Source organism: Scomber scombrus, chromosome 20, assembly GCF_963691925.1.
Source record: "Scomber scombrus chromosome 20, fScoSco1.1, whole genome shotgun sequence".
NCBI lineage: Eukaryota > Metazoa > Chordata > Actinopteri > Scombriformes > Scombridae > Scomber > Scomber scombrus.
The window spans coordinates 14,346,607-14,370,393 of NC_084989.1; the positions used below are offsets into that span (position 1 = coordinate 14,346,607).

Below are 23,787 nucleotides of genomic sequence, written 5' to 3' on the forward strand. Positions count from 1 at the left end.
GTTGAATACCGTTTAAACCAATAGTCTAGTAGTAGTTAATTTACAATAGAAGTTAAGATTGCATATTCATATATGGATAACAAATGCATTCAAATATATTCTGTACAATTCCTGAAAATACAGGATTCCAATATAAATATATATGTTCAGTATTAATATAAAAAGTATACACCTGTTGATACTACCAAAACATAAATTGGACTTTAAATGTCACACATCTCCAGTAATTTTGACATTAAGTGACAATGAAATTATGAGAATTAAATGATGTGTCATTTATCTGTATAGTGTGTATCTACATGTCCTCTGCCCTCTAATTCCAGTCTTATATGATTTTTTCCCCCACTGGCAACAGGCCAACATTTTATAATGCCCTCTACATGAAATTCATGGAAGTTGGCATAATTCATGAGATATGTATGTAGGAGTAGTAGTAGTGATTGGGTGATAAAAGACCAGTTATCAAACAGGTCTGCTGGGACAAAGTCTACCTTTTGTAATTGTTTATAATAATATGGAACCCTGTTATGCAGCAGAGTCATTCATCTTAGCTGATATGATTGGTTTTCTCATCAATTAAGTCCATACTCCAGCAGGAGCTAGCGCATTTTGTGGCAGCGGCAGGTAGTCTCGGCACTTCCGGTGGCAATTCCAGTTGCTGGATGAGCTGCCGAGGCAGCTGCCAGTACTGCGGCAGCTGTCAGTGAAACTAACGGTATTTCGTCAGCTGTCAGTGAAACTAACGGTATTTCGTCAGCTGTCAAGGAAACTAACGGTATTTCGGCAGCTGCCAGTCAGCTGCCAGGGCAACTGACGGTATTTCAGCAGCTGCCGGGAAACTGCCAGTCAGCTGCCAGGGCAACTGACGGTGTTGCCAGTCAGCTGCCAGCCCTGCCTCTGTTTTTACTAACTACCACGGCATGGTAGGTTTGTAGCCTATCTGTTTATAAACGTATGTGTAAAATATGTGTTCTGTCAGCGGTCAATATATATTAATATATCTGTATATATATTATCCAAAACTAGATCCTCATCATTCCACCTGTTCTAAACTACAAATTACTAATTTACGACCACAAACTGCCTAAACAGCAGCCTCAGTGGGAGCTCGTTGGCAGCTGCCTGAGCTGCCTTTCATCATTGGTCAGTGTATATATATATATATATGGATTTCTAGTGTAGGGTAGAGGAAGTTTGTTTTGTATGTGTTTTAAATGACTCTGAAAATGGTCTGTAAATAATTATTTAAAAAACCTTTTTTTCTTTTAGTTCCCTTATCCACTTCCTGTGCCCTTTTGTTGTGGATCTTTTATTTTGAAGGCGTTATGAGCAAACAGGAAGTGGACGCAACGGTTGTCTGGGAGACGGTGGCTTGACAGGGAAAGGGCCCGTCTATTTTGCTTGATGATCATCATTACAGCCGTTGATCTAAAAAATAAATAAATCATGTACTACAGGCTTTGTATCACTGAATATATTTACAAAAAAATCTGTCATACAGTTAATCCAGTCATGACTCTCAGATGCACCACATAGGAAAAAAATAAAGAAGAGACTATTCAGCTGGTGTTCCGATTTTATTTAAATGAATGCCTTTATCAAATCTGTAATAAAAATACTCCAATAAAATATTTCACATCCAGTATATAAAAAAAAGTTGTAATAAAATATACTAAAGTTTTGCTGTTTTGGCTTCACAGCATGACTTCGTTGTAACCATTGCATGGTCCACAAAGAAAAATCAGTCTTTTTCAAATCTGGCAAAAACGTAGTTCTCTTTTTACAAGTTTTTAAATTGCTTTAGTTTAATTTATGTAATGGGATAATTCAACGATTTTGGAAACATATGATGCATGCTCGATTAAAATGAGTAGCCTAACTGCTCATGAAAGTATTACCTAGTTTTAATTTTACATGTACAAAAGAAATGCAAATGCATCTCTGCAGAGTGACAAATCATTTCCCTAGATTTTGGTTGAATACTGTTGAACTGAGATTCCTTAGAATATGCCAATGAAATCCTGTCACAAGGAAACAGTCTACCTTGTGACAGTATATTTAACTGGAAATGGTCTGTATGGAATTGGAGAGTAAGACTGCACTGTTGATGACCAATTTCTTTAGGCGTGTCTGCTGTAAACTCCAAACTGTAAATAGGATACTATTCATAACAGCTTTAAGGTCTAAACTAAAGCCTATCACACCCTGTCATTCTGCACTTAATGTACTTGTAGATGGTGTAGCGGGTTGTGGCCCTAGACCTCCTGGTGTTCTACTAATCAGGGTCTGAAAAAGAATTGGAAATGAAAAAACCTAAAGGGCATAGCTTTAATATGGTAAAACAGTGGCAGTTGGACTGGCAGCTGCCAAAATACCGTCAGTTGCACTGGAAGCGGACTGGCAAGTGCTGAAATACCGTCAGTTCTGGCGCTAGCTTTATATAATATATATACAGATATATTAATATATATTGACCGCTGACAAAACACATACTTTACACATACGTTTATAAACACATAGGCTACAAACCTACCATGCCGTCGTTGTTAGTAAAAACAGAGGCAAGGCTGGCAGCTGACTGGCAATACCGTCAGTTGCCCCTGCAGCTGACTGGCAATACCGTCAGTTGCCCTGGCATCTGACTGGCAGCTGCCGAAATACCGTCAGTTTCACTGACAGCTGCCGCGGCAGCTGCCGCAGTACTGGCAGCTGCCTCGGCAGCTCATCCGGCAGGTGGAGTTGCCACCGGAAGTGCCGAGACTACCTGCCGCTGCCACAAAGTGCGCTAGCCCTTACTCCCATCATCTGACACAAGCATATGGAAACACATGGAGGAAGTCTATAAACTTAGTTTGATGATATAAGTTTCAAACATGTACACGTGCTGAAGGGCCATAAAAGTCCTGCTGTTACACAACTGGCACTTTTCCATGAAGTAAAATCCCCTCTCCACAGTGTTCTCTGTGTGTTGCACTTTCACTGCTTTCATACGAATACATACCAAAACGGTAAGTCAGAAGTTCTTTTTATTCATATGGAAAATGGTGTGCTAACCCTTGTGCTTAAGACTGAACAAACTTATGGTTTGTTGGTTTAACGTGTGCACATTGTTTAACAAACATTGTTTAACAAACATAATTCTTTGGGTTGTTAGAGAAGCAGCAGTATTCACAATGGCAAAACACAACATTAGCCTTCTGTTTGGCATCGTGCTGTCATTGCTTTTCTTCATCATCACTGTGGTGTTCAATGCTCTAGCAGGACCAGGAATATGTAAGTCCAAGTTTTAATTCTCTTATGTGAATTGTTTTGTGATAAAACATTTTTTTCTTTAATATAAAACTCTGACTTTCTTTCACATTTCATTATTATTTTGGAAAATGTGTGTTCCAGACCCTTTCTTGTATAGCACAGGCAACATTTCAGATGAGTTTACAACCCAGATTACACCATCAGGATGGACCTTTTCTATCTGGTCGGTCATTTACGCCTTTCTGGCTTCGGTGTTGGCTTATGTCCTCTCTGGCCTTTATAGGAAGTAAGAACCTGTCTTAATTTATTCTTTAAAAACCACATGATTAACAAGTTGGAAACATACAACACTTGCATTGACTTGTCTCCTGCATGGTATGTCAAAGAATACATTTCCCTCTCTGTTTGGTCTCTAGAAATGCTTACGGCTACGTGTACTGCAGCCCTGCTATTTTGCCACATGGATTTTTTTTAACTTGGTGCCTGAATATGGGATTCAACATTGGATGGTTGTTTCTTTGGGACAGGAGGTGAGATGCATGAGATATAATTCAACCTCTGATAAGTATAAGACAGGAAACTGGAAAACTATATTCAGCGCATTGTTAGAGGCAAATGAGTACGTTCGTAACAAAATGCTGATTCTTGTTCAGGGTTAAGTGGATGCTTGAGTCTAGCAGCATACATTAAGTAAAAAGAAAATGTGCTATAGTCTTTTTAAGATTTTAAGGTAACCTGATCTTTATGCCTTTGAACTGCAGGAATACTGTATAGCCTATGTATATTTCAGACATAAAGTATACACCAGAGTGATGTGTTTCATTTTGGGGAGATTTTCCAAATGAAGTCTGAGAAAAAACGTGTACATAGTAAAGATTGTACAGTCCTTTGGGGAAAATCTATGTCTGTGATTCAAGATTAAATTGAAATGATTTGACTTGACAAAAAAAGAAGGAATTCACACAAGAATCTCATGAAAAGTAATATTTGATACATAAGTGTGACATTTCTTTGATATAAAAATGATGCTTGTAATAAAATATGTATGATTTTTATCATTATTTCCATCCTAATCAAAGGCTGATGCCTGCTGCACTGGCCTTCCTCATCCTGATCGCCTTCACTAACTACGTCATGATATTCTTCTCTTGCAATGGACTTCATGTTTACGGAGCCTGGCTCAACAAATACCACAAAGTGGACCTGTGGCTCCTCCGTGTGTTGGTTAGTAAAGCAGCTGGATTAGCAATGACTATATTAAGTGCAAGCTGATGATCACCACCATTGTTTTCACCATCATAAGTAATGATTTTCTTCTGAAAGCGTACTGTATGGTTCTACATCTAAGTCTTTTCTGTTTTCTGTCTTTATTACAGATACAGAATGGTATTGCCATATATGCAACATGGACAACCATTGCATCTTTAATTAACCTGAATATTGTTTTGACCACTGAAGCAAACATGTCCCAAATGAATGCTGCCATTGTCTCACTCTCTGTTTTGACTGTGGTGCTGTTTGTTTGGTAAGTTCAAAGGAGAGGAACAAATCCTGTAAAACAACTTTTAATAAGTTCTTAAAAACATTTTTCTCATGCAAATGTGTGTGTGTTTTTTTTTTTTACAGGTTTATCCTGGAAAATGGTGTCCTTGACAAATATGTGCGGTACATTCTCAGTATTTACCCTGTTGTGATCTGGGCGCTGACAGGGGTATACACCAAAAACTATGACGCCGAAGCTCAGAGCCCCAGTGACATCTTCATTGGTGAGAAACATAAGAAATATAATCTCAATGACATAGTTTGAATGTTTGATGCATTTTATTACCAGTATCTATCTATATCAACATCTTGTCTGTTTTCATGCTACAAGAGGTGACAAATGCACACTCAAATTTCCCTCTGCTGTTTTCCTCCCTCTACAGTTGCGCTGTTGGCTTCAGCCTGTGTCTTGTGCGCCACACGCATTGTTTTAGTCATCTGGAAACACATCAAAAAGCCACTTTACGAAGATGTCAGCCCAGAGGTCATGACGCCAATGGAGATCGCTGAGAAGCAAAGAAAAATATTTAAATGAGAATATTATGCTAAACTTCTCTATGGTATATGTTTTCTGCTTTGCTTTGTTGATGTTGTAATTAATGATTTTGGCTCTGCTGACACATGATGAAGCTTCCATAAATGAACTAAAGATGAATTGCTGATGTCAAATTTAAAGCTGTCAGTGCATTTTGTCCACTGACATCACTAACAGATGTATTAAATATGAATATGGATATATTATTCTAAATATGAAAATGAGAAATGAAATTAATTTTTTTATGCATTTTTATTTTTAGTTTGTAAAAAAAATAAACATTGTTCCTCAATTTGTTGTCTTTGTGGAATGATTTGTAGTAACAAATATTTGAAAATATTTTGTCAAACAGTAGGCTACATAAAGGTTACTTTGGTCCCATTATAATAAATAAAATTGTTGCTCATTAACGATACTTTATCAGACATGTTTTAAGATATACTATATATAACTCTTCTAATATTAATTTGTTTCTGATATGGTTTTTCCACAAAAAAGATACATTAAATTCATACTTTCTCCTTCTCCCTCATTGCAATATCCAGAATCTATGATCATCATCACAAATGTTGTGATGATGAGCTGCTGGTCTCAGTCTATGTTCACTGGATGCTTCAAGTTTCCATACTTGTGTTAGTTGAATACTGGACCTGTATTGGCTCCAAACTACATGTGATGCCACAAATCATGCTCATAGGTACTCACCTTAAACTCAGATTTAAAGGTGAGCACAGAGAAACTTTCCACTTTTGGCAGATTAATGTGAAAACAGCCTTTTAGTGTCACATCAACTCTGCATATATATCATTCTGCAGAGTGAAGCTCAAACATCCAACTATAGGAAGAAGAAGAAAAACATATTTCTGAGTGGCAGGAGACTTTAAATTATAAGGGATTATCATTATGCTAAAGGATGGATGGCAGTACTGTAGGACTAAATGTTTAATTTAGAGCTAATTTGAAATAAGATTAATATAGAGAGGCTGCAATTAAATCAAGCACTGTTTGTGTTATTATGCTCCACACAGTGTACTGTAATTATACCTGGGAGTTTTTTTCCAACAATATGTAATATTTTTTATTTGCTATGCATCCTTATTATGTTTTTATTATTCACTTTGGCATTTGCCTCATTCTTTGTCCCAACACTCTTCTTTTCATCATTTTTATTATTACACCTTTCTTCTCAATTAATTAGGCTTGAGAATCTATTCTTCAATTTCCTCTGCTCAAACATGTGCTTGAACTCTTATCTACTTATCTTTCAGTGCAACTGTTGACAGGTATCATGTTCACTATATTCTGTTGTATTGTTCTTAGGAGCTACAAAGGCAGATCCTGACTTGACATTTTCTTGAGCCAATGATCCACCTTAATATATTTTAATGGAATCATGCCTATTTAAATGTGATACATTATTATTCATTCAGGAGCAACCTGAATGCGTACATGAACACATTTCATAATTGCAAATTGTATATAGGGGAAATGTTGACAGTTAGTCTTTTATGATTCACTGCACTGTGACAGAAATGTATACAAGATAAGAAGTCCATGTGATGCTTCGAGTGGTCATAAACCTTGCTCTTACACAACCAGCTATTCTATAAAATAGACTGTCCTCCTTATCCTATACACAAGTACTCTCATTCTTCACACAAGGAGGGGCAAAGACAGGTATGGTTTGTTTCGCTTCATCCAGTTTTACTCATACAGGCACTTTTTGTGTAATGCTGCCAGTGTTTTATATCCTGAAGAAACATCAGCACATTGTAAAGCAGCACATAGATTTTTCTGTAGTTAAATGAGTAGTTTTAAAGGTTTTCAATCAGTGCTATGAATTTGAACTCTGAAAACAGTTTAATTAGAACAAACTGACAATATTCATGTTTTTCTACTGACAATCCTCAAAAGTAGAAAAGAAAGCTGTTAACTTATGAAAAAGATTTTACTTGGTATAATTGTCTGAATGGCATCTGCATGTGTTACACAAGGTGTTTATTATCACTTGCCCTGCCCCTGAGGGAGGTCAGGTTCAAATACAGGTCAGCCCCTTGGAGCTGGAAGGCATAAAATGTCTTGCACGAAGAGACCCTGGCACATTTCCTTGAGCAAATTGCTATTTATGTGCACCTATTTTTTTAACAATTAATGCTTTCTGTTTTTAATATACTGAAAATGTCCTTTATCACAGTTGACTAAAATGGCAAAACATGATCTTGGACGTCTTGCTGTGATAGTGGTGTCTGTTGTTGGCTATGCAATAAGCTTGGTGTTCAATGCACTGTCTGTAGTTGGGATTGGTAAGTCAAATCTTTGTTAATCATTTGTGTCTTGTGTGAGATTATTGAGAAATGACAAATATTACTTGGATTCCTCTCATTCTTTACATTTTTCCAATCTTTATAGGTCCTTACTCTACTACCACAGCCAATATATCTGCTGTGTTCGACACAGAGGTCACTCCTTCAGGATGGACCTTTAATATTTGGAGCGTCATCTACGTCTGGCTCACTTCAATGATTATCTACATCGTTACAGGCCTCTGCAGAAGGTTGCAACCAACTTTTATACTTACTTGCTTAAAACATTAAAGGGGACATATCATGTATCATCATGTATATACTGTTATGATGTTGGATTCCTATATTAAACATGACCAAAATTCCTAAATTTGAGCTAAAACAGCCAGTTTCAGACAAAGGCTGCATAAAGAGCTGGTATGACATAACCAGCTCTTTATACCACATAGGAGTGTTTTGAACTGTAAATCATGCAAATATATTCCAATAGAGCTCCAGAAAGACCTGGAAATGTGCATGATAGGTCTCCTTTAAAATATTGTAAACATTTTTCAATGTGGGAAAAATAGGATTTGCGGATAGCAATTTGTGTCCCCTAAACAGGAAGGGGCAAAATTGAATATTCTTGTTTGGGATAAGAGTGTGCTTTTGAACTTGTGGAACAGTTGTATCAGTTGTAAGAGCCACAGATAACTAACAATCAAACACTGTTATGTGGATTTCTGCATCTTCACAAACTTACAGGAAAATGTTGTTCTTCTTTTCTCCTAGGAATGGTTATGGATATGTTTACTGCAGCCCCGCAGTGTTGCCTTATGGATTCTTCATTAGTTGGTGTTTCAATCTGTGTTTCAATATTGCCTGGCTGCTTGTTTGGGACAGAGGGTAAGTTTAGTCTCACTAAGTATTTTATAACAACCATCATTTAAATTCTCATGTAGAAACTAAACAGCACAGTGAAATGTGTTTGTCTCCTCTTTTTGTCCCTCACTAAAGGATAATGATTGCTGCATTGATTTTTCTCATCCTGGTCATCTGCACAAACTACTTGATGATAAGCTTCATCTGCCATGGACTTCATATTTATGGGCCTTGGCTCAAGAAATACCACAAAGCAGACCTGTGGTTCCTCCGTGTGTTGGTTAGTAGGACACACAAACAGTGTTTCCATTGTTAAGTAAGGTTTAGTGTTGCAGATTCCAGCTTAGATTAAATTGTGTTTGTATAATTTAGTTACTTTAGTTGCTCTGTATTTATCTGAATGATTCACTAACTTACTAAAACTCTACATTAAACGTTAATACTTTCAGGTTCAGAATGGCGTGATGATATACACAACATGGACAACCATTGCCACTCTAATCAACCTGGCCATTGTGCTGACTTACGAGGTGAAGATATCCCCAACAGATGCTGCCACCATCTCATACTCTATTTTGTCTGTTGTGTTAGTTTCGTGGTAAGTGCTCTTCACTTGGTAGAAAGTAAAACAAAAATGTATGTCAGTGAGATTCTAAAGTAATGTATGTGTACTCTGCCCTTCGTAGGTTCGTTCTGGAAAACTTTTTCCTTGACAAACACGTGCGGTACATCCTCATCGTCTACCCCGTGGTGATCTGGGCTCTGTCTGGAAACCTGTACAAAAACTATGATGCAACTTCACCCAACCGCAACGGCATCTTCATTGGTAAGACACTGAAGATGACTCCATTATGATTATATGTGATAGACAAATAATAATCTCTACAATCAGTACATAATCATCACATCAGCAACATTTTATTTGAATTATATCCTGAATGTGAGATGAAGAGAAAATAAACATTATTTTAATCATAATAATTAAGCACTTGTACCATTGAGAATGACATGAGGGACTTTTTTTAGTTAATCAAATCTACAGTAAGGGATTTTAATTTAAGTCATTTAAACATGCGTAATAAAATCTTAATCTTTACTATTTTCTCTTCTTAGCTGTACTGTTGGCTTTAGCCTCTGTACTGTTTGTCATACGGATTGTTTTGGTGATCTGGAGACATATCAAACAGCCGCTCTACTCAGACGTCTATCCTGGAGCCATGGAACCGAATGAGATTGCTGAGAAACAGAAAAAGATATTTCGCTGAACATTTTCTCAAAATGTTTTCACAACTCAGTGTTATATCATCTACACTGTTCTTCCAGTTATTATTCTCATTCAATTGCAATATGAATCAAAGTGGACTGTGGCATACCATTGATTTCAGTTGCAATATCCTTTTCAACTTTGGCTGACTGATCTCTGAACCTTTTATGGCTATTTTCTAACATGCTGATTGCCAACACACGACATCGTTACAACACCACACAGTGAGGGATCACTTGTATAAGACCTGTCAGTATACACTATATATTTAATTTACATTTTCAAAGGTTATGTTTGCATTTTCAAAGGTTTTGTTTTTTTGTATCAAATGTATTAGAATTTATATTTCCATGGTGATTCTGGTTTTCTCATATCTGCATATTTATTTTTGAAGTAAAGTTTTCATCATGCATTATACTAACTGTTCAGCAGTATGAACTCCTTTGATCATAATGTGACAGGTGAATGAGAATATCACAATTCAAGTGGTATGTTTCACTATTATGCACTCTAGTACACCACCACCCGCTATGACCTCAACAATAAACATAAAGTAGAATTATCTCCATTCTCACAATGTCAACAAAAACTGAAAATGTATAAGCTTCATAAAAGTAGAATTGATGGCAGAGCTGTTGGATCACATTGGATCACAGGTATTCCTAATAAAGTGCTTAGTGAGTTTGTTTGTTCATTAAAATCCCTGTTAGCATCTGTACAGCAGCAGTTATTCTCCCTGGAGTCCACACAGTTTACAAGGTGACAATATAAAAAATAAAAATACACCTTAATACATGTGTACTGTAACTAAAACAATTGCTGCAATTTAAACATTACAAACATATAGAAAATACACAGACATCCGCTGACTGAATCTATTATCATCTAATATAGATGTAAGTAATAATAAGAAGGAATGACAAAATAATAGTATCATCATTTAACATACAATGCCCACAGAACTCTTTCACTCCATGAGAATACTTATGAATAACCAGTGTCTTGCTGAGTAATGCTCTTTTTGTGTATATTGTTACTGCAAAAGTTTAAATATTATGGACATTATCAAATATGATTAGAATTCACAGTTTACAGTCCATAGAAATGGTTTCATTCACACGTATAGGCATCATTCCTCGTGTATATTTCTGGAGATTGTTGTGTTGTTATTTTTGTATAAATACATTGAGAGCTACTAAACAAATTCCTTGTATGCAAAAAAATACTTTACCAATAAAGTATGTCTGATTATTTCATACTATCTTTTGGGTGAATACATTTTCCAAACTATACACAGTTGGAGGTGATGGATGAAAAAGTTTAAAAAACACAGGAATCACAGCAAAATGACTTTTGGATTTAATGGGGAAAACAAAACGATATCTTTATTAGCAAACATGTTTAATAAATTGTAATCTCAGTGGTTATTTTTTACAATATTTGTCATACAGTATCCGTGGAGGGTGAGTGATGTTACCCTGATTAACCTATAGGGGGCAGAAACGGCAAATAAAATGTAGCGGAAGGGGACGAAGAAGTGGAATTTAATTAATCCCTGAGCACGGTCTTTCAGGAAGAAAGGCTAGAGTAGTTCGAGGTTTTGTACACTTTTGCAATCCTATTTTTTTTACGATTCATGTGTCCACCAGCAATAGACTCCACCTGTAGTATTTTAAGTAGATGTTATACTGCAATATATTTTGTAATTTTAAGGTACGTGTTATGGTTTAGCGTCCAAATTAGCCTGACAGACTAAACTCAGGGGATATAATCGCCAACATCCTCTCAGTAAATGCGCGGGTCACTTCGACACACCAACAGCTCCTTTGTTTTGCTAACGCTAACGTTTGGCTACCGTGTGAGAGAAATATCTGCTAATCTAGCTTGGACGTGATTGTTAAACATTTTTAAAGAGTGGATTCATATAAATACCTGCTGGACAATTAGCCGAATAAGAGCAGTAAAGTAAATAAAAGCGAGATGATAACTAGTCAGCTGTTAGTTGGCGAGTAGCGGGAGTTGGAAACAGCCGCCTAGTTAATGTTGACGTTAGTGTTAAAAAGGCTATAACTAGATAACATACATGGAGTACCCCACTTTGGTAAGTATATGTGTTGGCTTTTGTGTTTCCTGTTGTGTTTCTGAGGAGTTTGGGCTTTACCAACATGTCCAGAAGTTATTGTACAATACAGCAGGTAAAAGTACAACAGTACTATCTATATTGTAACAGCATTGTAGAGATGACTATTGCTTCCATAAAATACACAATGAGATGTTTAATAAATAATCATTAGAAATGTGGATATAATGACAAAGGTAGGTGGGATATCTAGTCCTATATCATGATATTGATATAATATCGAGATGTTGTCCAGTCCTACTGTGGAGTGTTTGTTTTGGTCCAACCAAGAAGGACTATTTCTGTAGAGAATAGACTTATCTACATTTTTAAGCTTGTTCAACCTAAAAAAATAAGAACAGAGAGCAGTAAAGTCGTGTATTTAGCTGGTAATATATTGCGCTCAATAACTAGAGTAAATTACATCAGATGCAGTTAAATAACCGTCTAACTTTCTCTCTACTCATCTGTTCACAGAAGAGACCAAAAAGGAAGCTCTGCTACCCTACAAACAGGGAAAAGTAAGTTTGAAAATGTGTGTATATATATATATGTCTGTTTTTAATGAGCAATTATCTAAATAGTCTGAAAATTGAGCTAAAACCTTCAGCAGTTGTTGCAGGTGGTGAGATTTCTAGATGAACTTCAGTATGTTATGGTTGTATTTCCCAAAATTAATGAATGTCTTTGCTGTAAATCCACTAATCTTAACCATTTTGTCACAAATATTGTATATTTTTGCAATGTTTCTTGTTTGGTTAGCTTCTAGGGACTACATATGTTTTGTTTAAAGCCAATCAAGTTGATATTGACCGCTCTGATTGATGATAATAGCCAGCCAACACTAATAGCTGACATTTTTGTGTTTTCAGTTCATCTAAACAATGGTCAGGAGAGCTGCTTTTGGAAGATGTTAGTAGGATATTTGACGACTTGGGTGAGTGTGTGAGATTCTTTTTTTTTTTTTTTGGCAGTTATTTTTGTATTTTCTCCCCTGATATCATCATGTTCATCTCTGCTCTCCTCTTATTTTCATGTTCAGCCTCACGTGATGATGTAATCCCCCCATCTCTACTGCTTGAAACTGAGGATGAACAGGTTGAGAAAGAGGCTTCAGGTGTCTTAAAGGAGAGACTCCTAACTGAAAAACCTCCAGGACACCAAATGGTAACGTACAGTCAGTCAGTACAATGACTTTGGCGTACATTACTAAAGAACATGGTCCTCTGTTGACAAGAAGAAGTTCACATTTTTTCAAGTCTGCCTTAAAACAATAGCTAGATTGTCATATGTACATTAAAAAAAATCTATCTGACCCCTCTGAATGGATCAGATAAGTGGGTTTGACATGCAGAGGTGCTTCATTCTCTTCTTTATCAGCCAGTAGTAACACAACTTTTTTTTTTATGCTGTGAAATTCAACTCACTCTGTTTGGCAAGCATTTCCAAAGTTTACTCCAAACTTAGTTGCATGATTTGTTGGACGCAAATGTCGCAGCTCGATGTTCATTTATAGACTCAGCAGCTCTTGTGTATCTGTTGTGGGATTTTTTACGCCTTTCCTGAATTAAACTGGACTTGTTGTCGCATGTGTTCAGCCATTGAATTAATGTTTTTGTCTTGATTCTTTAGGTTCCTAAAGAAGTGGTCCTACATCCAGCAGCAAGGTCACCCAGTCCTAAACTGGACATCGGTAAGAGACTCTCACCTGTTCTATACCCAGAAGATACTTTGCTTGTATTCTCTACATTTCTAACTCTAAACATATTAAATGTTCAGTTATTTGTTCTCTTGTGTATGTAGAGGTCCTCCTTTTAAATTTGGTTGCTTCTCCCTGTTGTACATTTAGACATCCCATTTAAAGGACATGGGCCAGTGAAGACCTCCAGTCCTATTGAAAGGGATATCGGTGCAGAGCAACAGGACAATGGCAAAGACCAAATTGTGTCCCCAATCCTCTTTTTGTGTGAAGATAAAGAACAAGAAGAGGCAAAGAAGTGCAATAGACACACCGCAGAGGAGTTAGTAGTGTTTATATATTTATGCTTTTCATGTAGGAAATAACTTGTTAAAATTCTGCACACACTGGTTTTTACATTAAAAGTTAACATTGGAAGTCCGTAATCTAATTAATCAGCACGTTTATCTTAATATTTCCTCTTTCCTCCAGAAATGACGATTTCAACTTGGAGTCTCCTCCAGTTAAGATTGTTCTCATCAAACCCAAGTCCACTCACAAAGACAACGTGAAGGTATCACAGTAAGTGGCTTTTCAGTTCTCAACATGATTAGTTTCCTCCAAGCACGTCCTCAGTATCTGATGTTGTATCAACGTGTGAATATCTACATACTTACTCTCCTCTGCAGCAAAGAGAGTCACCCAGGTGACGAAAAGATACCCACGAAATCTCAAATACCTGTTTTGGTGGGCAAACAAAAAACACAAAGGTAAGACGAGATGCCGGTTTAATTTTTAGTTATAGTTAACAGTGTGGGGTCATGAAAGATGTGGTGCCAGAGATATGTATTGTGGCAGAGCATTTTACAGTCGAGCAGTAAACTTTATAAATACATATGGCAATAAGTGTGAAACTACATCATTATATCTATAAATAAAACAAAACATATAGACATATTTAAAGTGGCAGTTAATTAATAAAAATGTTATTGAATTATAATATTGAATAATCTTTGTACTTTTTGTCATTTCTTTTCGCATTAACACAGTGTACAGTGTCACATAATAATACCAGACAGTATTTGGATCCATATAACAGACCAGGCCTATTCTCCATGAGGCAGACAGAGGAATTGATATTATATAAAACAGCAAAAACTTCATCATTCATCATTAATTCTGCTGTAAAGGTATACTAATAAAAAGAACTGTGGAAATCAGGCAAATAAATTCAATTTCTCTCTCTGGTTATTATCAGGCAAGAAAATACAGACCTGCCTGTTCCAGAAATGACTCAGGATCCTGAACAGCCAGCACCTGAGAAAACTTTAGAAAGTGTTCCCAGGGAGCCAGCAGCAGAGACGTCCAACCGTGTGGGCAAAGAGATGACATCTTTTCTACAGAAACTTAGAGATGCTGGGCAGCCCAAACTGACAGTGTAAGTTTAGATAAAATGATGTCTTAATAATTTGATGCTTGATTTGATACTATCTAGGTAAAAAAATGACAGTATGTTAACAAAATAACTACATCTGTATAAATCCTTGTGTTCATCTGCTGTGTTTTAACATACAAACAATTAATGTCCCTACATTTTTTATTTTCTTTTAAAGTTCCAAAAAGTCTCAGTCACCAGTAAAAGTACCCGTGTGTCCACCTGAGCCAGATGATGACTTTCTTATCCTGGAGGATGATGCACCTATTCGTTTCACCATCCTCAGTAAAAATGCCACCAAAAGGAGACAGATGCTGAACAAAACCTCCAGCACCGACAAAGACAGCTCAACAGACAAGGGGATGAAGGATGTTTTGGTGTCAGTGGAGACGACACAAAAACAGCAGGAACCGGATCAGGCAAACACAAAACTTCAGACTGTCAATCAGAAAATGAAGAAGAAAGGGAAAGAGAGACAGAAAGAAGTGACTGAGACAGGAAGTGACAAGGATGAATGGTCCACTCCTGAGAATTTTTCTGCAGGTGACTTGGTGGAAAAAGATAAACCAAACCAAAAAACTCAACAGCGCCTCAAGAAGGAGAGCAACAAGGCAGAAGACAAACCCGAAGACACAGCCAGCAGGGAAACAGAAGAAGAAAACTCAGCAAAACCCCAGAAATCATCTGAGGTGAAGAGATCAAAGTCTTCAAAATATGAAAAAGCCAAGACAAGCAAAGCTAAATCATTAAAGCAGACCAGAAAAGAGATGCAGGGATCTGAAGGAGTAAAAGAGACGGTGAAAGTACGGAGCAGTGAGGAGGATGCAGATGTTGAAGACGTGGCTTCTCTTTCAGGTAAGGTGCTTCTACACTTTAAATCTACCTACTGTGTACTATCTAACTATGTTTTTCTTAACGTGTATGCATATAATATCTGTGCTTGTGAATAGAGCAACTGTTTCAAAGCTGGAAAATAAAAGTTCCTCCACTGACAGTTACTGAATAAACTAATAAAGTCAAAATATATATAATATATTCCAAAGTTTGAGGTCTTTGAGTATGTGTGTGAGAGAGAGAGCAACAACTATGATATCACCAGTTTTTGAATGTTAAGCTAAACTATTATTTATTCTTTATTTGGATTTGTTTATCTCCCACAAGTTTGTTGTTAGTAATCTACAAAAAAAAACAATTTAAATAGACAAAAGCACAAATTATCAGGAACAAGCTAAACATATAAAAAAATAAGCGAAATCACTTTCATCATATGAAGAACTTTTAGTGTAAATAGACAACAAATAATAATATTACAAAATACATTTTAAGTGATGTTGTCACGTTTAAATTTTTTCCCCCTAGATTTAAATTCAATGGTAAAAGTTATTTTAAGCATCTCATTAAACGTATATACAACGCTATCACTTCTGTTTTCTTCTGTTGTCCCACAGACAAAGAAATCGAAAAATCTGAAGCACAAACAGCAAACGAAAAAACCAAACAGAGCAAACAGTCGGCTGTTTCTGTGGGGAGTTCATCTGATGATGGTCAGGCAGCTGGGAAAAGGAAAAGAAAACCGCCAGGAGAGTGGTGGTTGTTTTCCCCTGAGAGCACAGAGCAAACAAAGGTTACAGACAACCAGCCGATTCTGAAAAGGTCAAAACCGAGTCGTATAGAGCTTGGAGAAGAAATATCACCACCTGCAAAAGATAAAAAGAATGGACTTTTAAAGCAAAGACATCACAACACAAATAAAAAGAAAACCAAACTAAACAAACGCAGAACTAAAAGAGGAGACAACCCTGACAAGATGAAAACAACAGTTGAAGAACAGACTGAAGATCAGGAGGACCAGGATTCACCACAGTCCAGCCCTTTGATATTTTCACACAGAGACCACAGCTCAGGTAAGATCAGGAGGTTTCCTATACAGACCAATAAAGGCTGTGTCTGATTTGAATAAGTTTTGTAAACAACATAAAGGTTTTTAAGTTACTTATTTGTGATATTTTACAGGGGATCAGATATTTCAAAGAGTGTATCATCACAGCCATTCTAGTGCACCGGCATCACCCATCTCTCCTGGGAGACCTTCAGAGCAGCTCGGGACAACAAAAACTGACAAGCGGAGGAGGAAACCTCCTTCTCAACGGTGGAAAGCTGATAACATGTCTGAGGATGTGGAGAGCGTCTCCTCCCAGCCTCAGCAGCTCAACCCCAAAGAGCCCAAACCTCGTAAAGAAAGAAAAACACGGTCTAAACAAAGCAGATCTGCTCAACTTGGGACTCCCAAAAAGGGCAACACGGCAGTCTTGCCAAAACCACCGGGGGGAGCTCCTGTAGTTCATCTGACACCGAGAAGGGCTCCAGAGACTGTCAAACACATGGCCATATTTAAAGACATTTTTACTTCAGCCACAGAGAGCTCTGCTGCCATCAACAAAAGAGAAACAGGTCAGAATAACAGATATGAAGTCACTGCGTGTCCTGCTGAGGACTCTGCTGCTGAGGACTCTGCTGCTGAGGACTCTGCTGCTGAGGACTCTGCTGCTGAGGACTCTGCTGCTTACTGTGCAGCACTCAGTAACACCAACAAAGACATTCTCAGGATAGATGCTGGTGAATCCAACCACGAGAGCCCACCGATCATAAGGCGTCGCAGCACGTAAGGACAAGCATGAATGTTTTCACTCTTAACTGTTTACCTCTTATTGTTTGTTTAAATTGTTTTTTTAAAAAATCTTTTTCAGCAGGTCAAACGTCTTCAAGAGTGGGCCATCATCCATGATCGAGCTGGAACAGTTCGAGGAAAATGACGAGATGGGTACGTTTTAAAACTCATTGAAATTGTTTTTCCAAACATTTTCTTGTTAAAATGATATGACTTTAAGACTGGCTTGTCTGTCACTCATAAACAGCATTAGACAAACCATGTTAGTTTAATTGGCTGTTAAGTGGACATGAAACAGCAGCCGAATACTAAAATTTATTTATCAGGATAAACGTAAGTGGGTCCCGACATATAACACTACATAACAACAGAGAAGTGACAAGATAAAATCAAAATGACCACAGTGGTCAATAACAGATGAACAGTGGATTGTTTCACCAACTAGTACCAGAGATGTAAGAAGGTGATCTGAACAATTACATCATTGATAATAAAGTGATGATATGGATTTGATGTTAAAGGGGAAATTATTCCAATCTGACAGTGCTTTGTATTCAAGAGTAATCATCTTTTCCTTGTTGCTGTTTTTGAAAATATGAATGAATGAAAACAGCTGTAATGGATTTGCTTTAAATAGTTAGTTAAAATAAACAGACAGCAACCACACATCAGGCTACATACAGTGCTTAGTAATGAAGATATATGAAGATACACATATAATAATAATAAACATGAAAGTCATGTTATTGTATTTAACAAACAGCCCTGTTACTTTAACTCACAAGTGTAAAACAACAGAAGCCTGATAATCATGTTCATTACAGGCACCAGAGAGAAATTTCAGCATGATGACTTTCTTAAATACATAATATAAAAACACCACATTTGACAATTGTTGTGTTCTGTCAGGCCCAAAAAGTGAAGAACTGCATTGCAGCACTTACACTGTTCCCCTTCACTGTCTGTGCGGAATGAAAAACGCAGCAGGTGGGCCTCTGACACTGGTATCAGCAGGTCAAACAGCGTCATCTGGTGGACAGTTTAAAAAAAAAGAATCTTGTTTAAGAGTGAGAGGTCTTAAAGTTACACAAAATAAAGTCGATTGTTGTGTTCTTTCTTACTTTTTTCCAGTCCTTCCATCAAACAGAGTCATCCATTCAACGCTCTCTATGTTGGATCTGTGTGCTGCGCCTCTCAAACCGCTCATCCTACAGGCGAAGGATAAAGTCAACATGACAGAGTGGCTGACGAGTCTCTGGCCTGCCACTGTGAACAGTCAAGGTGAAGGTCCGCTTTATTATCCCAGAGGGGCAAATTGTGGTATAGCCAGCAGCAAACACATACAAAATACAATAAACAATGAAAACTTCCACAAATAATAGACAAAACAAACAGGTCACTCATTGAGGACATTGATGGCACCAGTAACAAAAGAGTTCTTAAGTCTATTTGTCCTGCACCGAGGCAATCCGTCAGTAAGAAAATATAATGACCATGAAATAAACAAGAGACTTTTTAAAAACTGCTATTCTGATAATGAATGTGTTTATATAATTTATAGAGACCGTACACAGCTTTCATTAAAGTATAAACATTAATAAAAAGATGCTTACATGATCCTGTTGTGTGAACGGGAGGATGTTGTCCTCACACATTCAGATGATGAAAATGGTTATCTACAAGTGATGATGTGTCAAAATCCCATAAATCTCATTTCAGTTTTAAAGTATCACAAAATGTTGTTCCTGGTTGGGTTTCTAGGCAACATCCAGCTAAACAGTAGGGGGGGTAACAGGAGTGCTCATGGATTGTTAAAATCCTGTCAAGTTTCAAATTTGGAGTGAAAGATGCTTTCAAAACAGCCTCACTCTAAAAAATATAGAGAGTATTGCTGCATCCTACAATATTATTAAATCTGTCTTTCTCGCTGAATTAATGTCATGTAGCTCTCTCTCTCGTACTTGGCACGTCTCCATATTTCTCATTTTTAAAAAACTTTTCTGTTAAGTTTTGGTGGCGTGTCCTCTCCAGTTCTCCCTCCTTCCCTCTGCAGCAACATTTTGTCTAATGGTCCTCTCTTCTCCACACTGTTATCTAATTTAGTTATACGGGATCACTATAATATCAAAAACGCTTTAAATTAAATGTATGTAGTTCTCTCTGAGAAGCCATTTATCTTTTCTCACTTTAGTAACACAAATTACACCAGCGGCAAACTCTTCACTTAAACCTCTCTGTTGATTTAGAGCTGCAAACAAACATCTGCATTATAGGTTATAGTGTCAGTTAAACCACTTTTCCTGCTTAGTGTCATTCACATAATGTATTCCTAAACTATATCTCAGGGAAATGTTGACTACTTATCTACTTTATTTAATTCATGGTGTGATGTTAATGTATTTGCATTTATTTCACATTCTGAATGAAGGGGAAGTCCTTCAGTGATATTCTGTCACTTCAAAGTCCAAAATGAGTCATCCCACATTAGAGCTGCAGCAATTAATCCATTAGTTGATTGACACAAAGTTAATCTACAACGATATTGATAATCGAATTATCGTTTTAGAAATTTTTAAATGAAAAGTGTTAAATGTTTGCTGGTTGCAGCTTCGCAGATGTGAAAATGTGAAGCTTAATGTAATATTAGACAAAGCACTTGGACAAAGAGTGTGTTGGACAAAATAAGACATTTGAAGACATCACCATGGACTTTGAGAATACAAAATAGTCGACAGATTAATTGATGATGGAAATAATTGTTAGTTTCAGCCCTGTGTCATAAAATTAAAATATAATTACTAGTCTATTTATTTCTACTTGCTTTTCTGTTTTAAATATATAATAATTTATAACCAATTTTCACATAATTCATATGATTCCTCTGAGAGACAAAATAAAGATAAAACATGAATAATTATTGATCAGACCTATCATTTAATTTCTTTTTCACTGTTTGATCTCCTTGCAGACAGACCTGAGATCACTCCGGACGACTTTGATTGGTACTTCTACCAGGGCAGAGCGATTGGCTTCATGCAGGACCTGCAGAGTGGATCCATCTTGAATGGAAAGATCCTGCTGGGCTCCTACATGAAGAAGCCTCTCTGGGTGGATCACAGCGCTACAACAGTCAGAAAACCTCTTATTCTCTCATATTTCTCACATAAGATTATGTTCTACTCCTGCCTTGTTAGTCTATAAATGTCTTTCCTTACTGTGTTTTTCTAGGTTTTCAATGTGTTAACCAGCTCTGTGAGTTTAACCATCGACTGCAAGGAGTCCTGTTTCAACCCAGGACGATCCTTTATGGTGCAATGCGGTAAGAATATGATATCATTACATCTATTACGGCAGAATTAACATTTTGTTATATTTTCTTTTTTTTCTCCCTGAGGAATTTCATTATATAACTACTTTATCAATTGTAATCACATTTCTACCTAGAACTTTTAGCAGTGATTTATACAGTATACCTATGAAAAGTCTTGTCATTTTGTTGTTGTTTACTAATGTTATTGTTGTGTTCAAACAGGACATGCCTACAGCATCCAGAACCTCACTTCACAGCCTGCAGTTCTCTGCTTCACCAGGATACTAGCAGAAAGTCCGAACTGAAGTTGTCCACTGAATGGCTACTGGATAACTAGCCACATTTTCCTGAATATTTTCATAAACACCTAAAGGGTATGAGGGGGGAAAAACAATGTAAATATCATTATGTATATACTTGAAATGAAATTGAATCACTTTCTGTTTTAAAATATTAGTTGTAAATAGAAAATATTTGGCATTTTAATTTGGTGATCTGTAAACTATGCTTGTAAAGTGAAAATGGGAATTTAAAAGATGACTTGTAATAAAGTTGTGCATTTTTTACACAAGTTTTACCGTGATTGTGTGCATGTTGTTTCCAGCCTGTAATCAGTAACTGTACTACTGCCTACTTCTACAGGGGAAGGAGCTGTCAGATATGGTTCATTTACATGCAAAACGATGCCTTCATTTGCTGATAATTTTGATTGGATTACAAAATAGGAGATTAATGTGCTAATTGCTAATAACGTTGAAGAAATATATAGCTCTGTAGGGTTATTTGCAGTGAATCTATTCAAAGAATATTGTATATGTAGTTCTGTTTTTTATCAACCGCAAAAATATTACAATGTAGACGAATGCAGAATAGTTTTAAAACTGAGCTCAACAGATAAGGATAAGTGAAAAGTGAAATGGCTATCATTAGAACTTTTTAACAAGACACAGCAGCTAATGTTCGCTGCTCTGTGTCAAAATGTGAAGGCTTTTCATTAAAAACTCAAGGTTCAGGAGAGCTGATAATGTTTGGCTTGAGGGTTCAATAATGAATACTGGTCCACTAATGTTAAGAGATGGATGACCATCAGAAAATAACATGACGGGCATTTAGCCATTACTATTAATCTAACCTGCTCTCTGCTCACACTTCATTTAAATATCAGACTTGAAATATATTCAAAAGAATACACAGCTATTACTTTAAACACTTTATTATTCTTTTTTTCAGATATTTTACAGACCATTTCATATAATTAATTAAAGAAATAATAATTTGTTGCAGCTCTAAACTTCTGTTATTTTCCAGGACACACAACATGAAATTGACCTTTTAGTTAGTTAGTATTCTGTGCAAAATTCAGCACCACACAATCAAATCTAACTTTTATTATCTCAGGTAGTTGCAATATAAAGGAAACTTTCAGGTAAGAATAAATACCAAGCTTCAAGGTACAGTGAAGTCCCTGGTGGTATTTTTCATTCTGCACGAAATTGTTGTGAAAAAAAAGTAAATCTAAGGTAAATTGGGTTGTCTGTTATATATATTAAGGCAAACACATCTGAAATGGTGGTAATACCAGACAAACACACCCAAGTCATACCAACTGTTCTGTCACAAAACACTTTCTGTCCTACTTCATGGGCCTGAATTATGTCTCTGCATAAAAATCTTATTGTTTCTTCCCCATTATGCTGTTAAATAGTTGATACACTGATACCAACATGTTTCTTAAATCAGAACCACCTTGGGATTGCTCTCTGATATTTGAACAAACCTTGACACTTTACACAGTGATCTAGCTGTTAATTAATAATGTAAAATAAAGGCTATGTATTCTGTAATTAAGGTGCTCCAATTAAGGCTGTTGGGTCTGTTTCTGCAGGCTACAACATGTCCATCACTGGGGCAGACGCCCTCAGACAGAGCGACTCAAACTGATCAGCATTCATGACTGGAATATATAACAAAGGAACAGTCTACCAGTTTGAAAATGTATAATCTCTGAATGTCTTTGTTTTAGCTGTGCACGGTGCAGCAGCAGCCTGACTCGCCTCAGGGCAGGATCTCCTTCAGAGAAGATGCTGCTTTGACCAGAGGAGTATAGACTGGAACGACCTCCCAGGTCTTTAATTATAAACCACGTCTATGACCAAATATGCTGCCTTTAACACATCTGTGAAGTGAAAAAGCCTGAGATACATCTCCCATTTTGTATTCAGAATGAACCTTTTAACATCAGGTGTTGGACAACAGTATGACACTGAGAGACAGTAGTATATTGTGTGTGGAGTCAGTGTTCATATTTTGTGTTTTGGTGTTTTTACTTAGTGTTTTATCAGTTTCATGTGTGCTTTTAACAAGTTCAAACCACAATGGTGATGACCATAATGAAATAAAGTATTGCCAAAGCACTGTATAAATAATGAATGTTGAAAGTATTACAATATAAAGAAATCTGTACATACATTTATATATCTACACAATGTAAAGACTTTGATGCAAACTACAAAATCAGATTTATCATCTCTTCAGTTAAATCAAAGTTATTTTTAAGCATGAACAAAGGCAACCCCCCACCCAACAGGCAAAGACAAACTGTCCTGCAAGAGTGCAACTGTCTTTCATTTCCCTCAGTACAAACTTTCGTTTTTCCATTTGTGAGTGACGTGAGTTATAAAAATGTTGATGCCTCTTACTGAATTTTGTGAAGAACATGTTTATGGATAGATTTATTATTTGGTTGACTTGAATAGTTTTGGTCTGAGACTATTTATGCTGCTTGAATTGCTTGGAGAGAGTGATGTTCAATATTGTGGT

At 36.6% G+C, this 23,787-nt stretch overlaps 3 protein-coding genes across 3 annotated transcripts; all 3 read left to right on the forward strand.

The window, feature by feature from the left end:
* Nucleotides 1–3,173: 3,173 nt before the first annotated feature.
* Nucleotides 3,174–5,329, forward strand: LOC134002583 (uncharacterized). Its single transcript, XM_062441934.1, has 7 exons — nucleotides 3,174–3,273; nucleotides 3,394–3,538; nucleotides 3,669–3,782; nucleotides 4,332–4,476; nucleotides 4,629–4,777; nucleotides 4,879–5,018; nucleotides 5,178–5,329. Exons 1-7 carry the CDS (start codon nucleotides 3,174–3,176, stop codon nucleotides 5,327–5,329), a joined length of 945 nt encoding a protein of 314 aa, XP_062297918.1.
* Nucleotides 5,330–6,817: 1,488 nt separating this feature from the next.
* Nucleotides 6,818–11,412, forward strand: LOC134002584 (uncharacterized). The gene is made up of 9 exons (XM_062441935.1): nucleotides 6,818–6,826; nucleotides 7,524–7,632; nucleotides 7,739–7,883; nucleotides 8,404–8,517; nucleotides 8,629–8,773; nucleotides 8,943–9,091; nucleotides 9,180–9,319; nucleotides 9,607–9,728; nucleotides 11,407–11,412. Exons 1-9 carry the CDS (start codon nucleotides 6,818–6,820, stop codon nucleotides 11,410–11,412), a joined length of 939 nt encoding a protein of 312 aa, XP_062297919.1.
* Nucleotides 11,413–11,584: 172 nt separating this feature from the next.
* Nucleotides 11,585–17,661, forward strand: si:ch211-161h7.4 (glutamic acid-rich protein). The gene is made up of 12 exons (XM_062441936.1): nucleotides 11,585–11,858; nucleotides 12,354–12,397; nucleotides 12,749–12,813; nucleotides 12,919–13,043; nucleotides 13,509–13,569; nucleotides 13,726–13,897; nucleotides 14,047–14,136; nucleotides 14,244–14,324; nucleotides 14,813–14,992; nucleotides 15,168–15,844; nucleotides 16,438–16,893; nucleotides 17,003–17,661. Exons 1-12 carry the CDS (start codon nucleotides 11,841–11,843, stop codon nucleotides 17,653–17,655), a joined length of 2,622 nt encoding a protein of 873 aa, XP_062297920.1. The 5' UTR covers nucleotides 11,585–11,840; the 3' UTR covers nucleotides 17,656–17,661.
* Nucleotides 17,662–23,787: the final 6,126 nt, after the last annotated feature.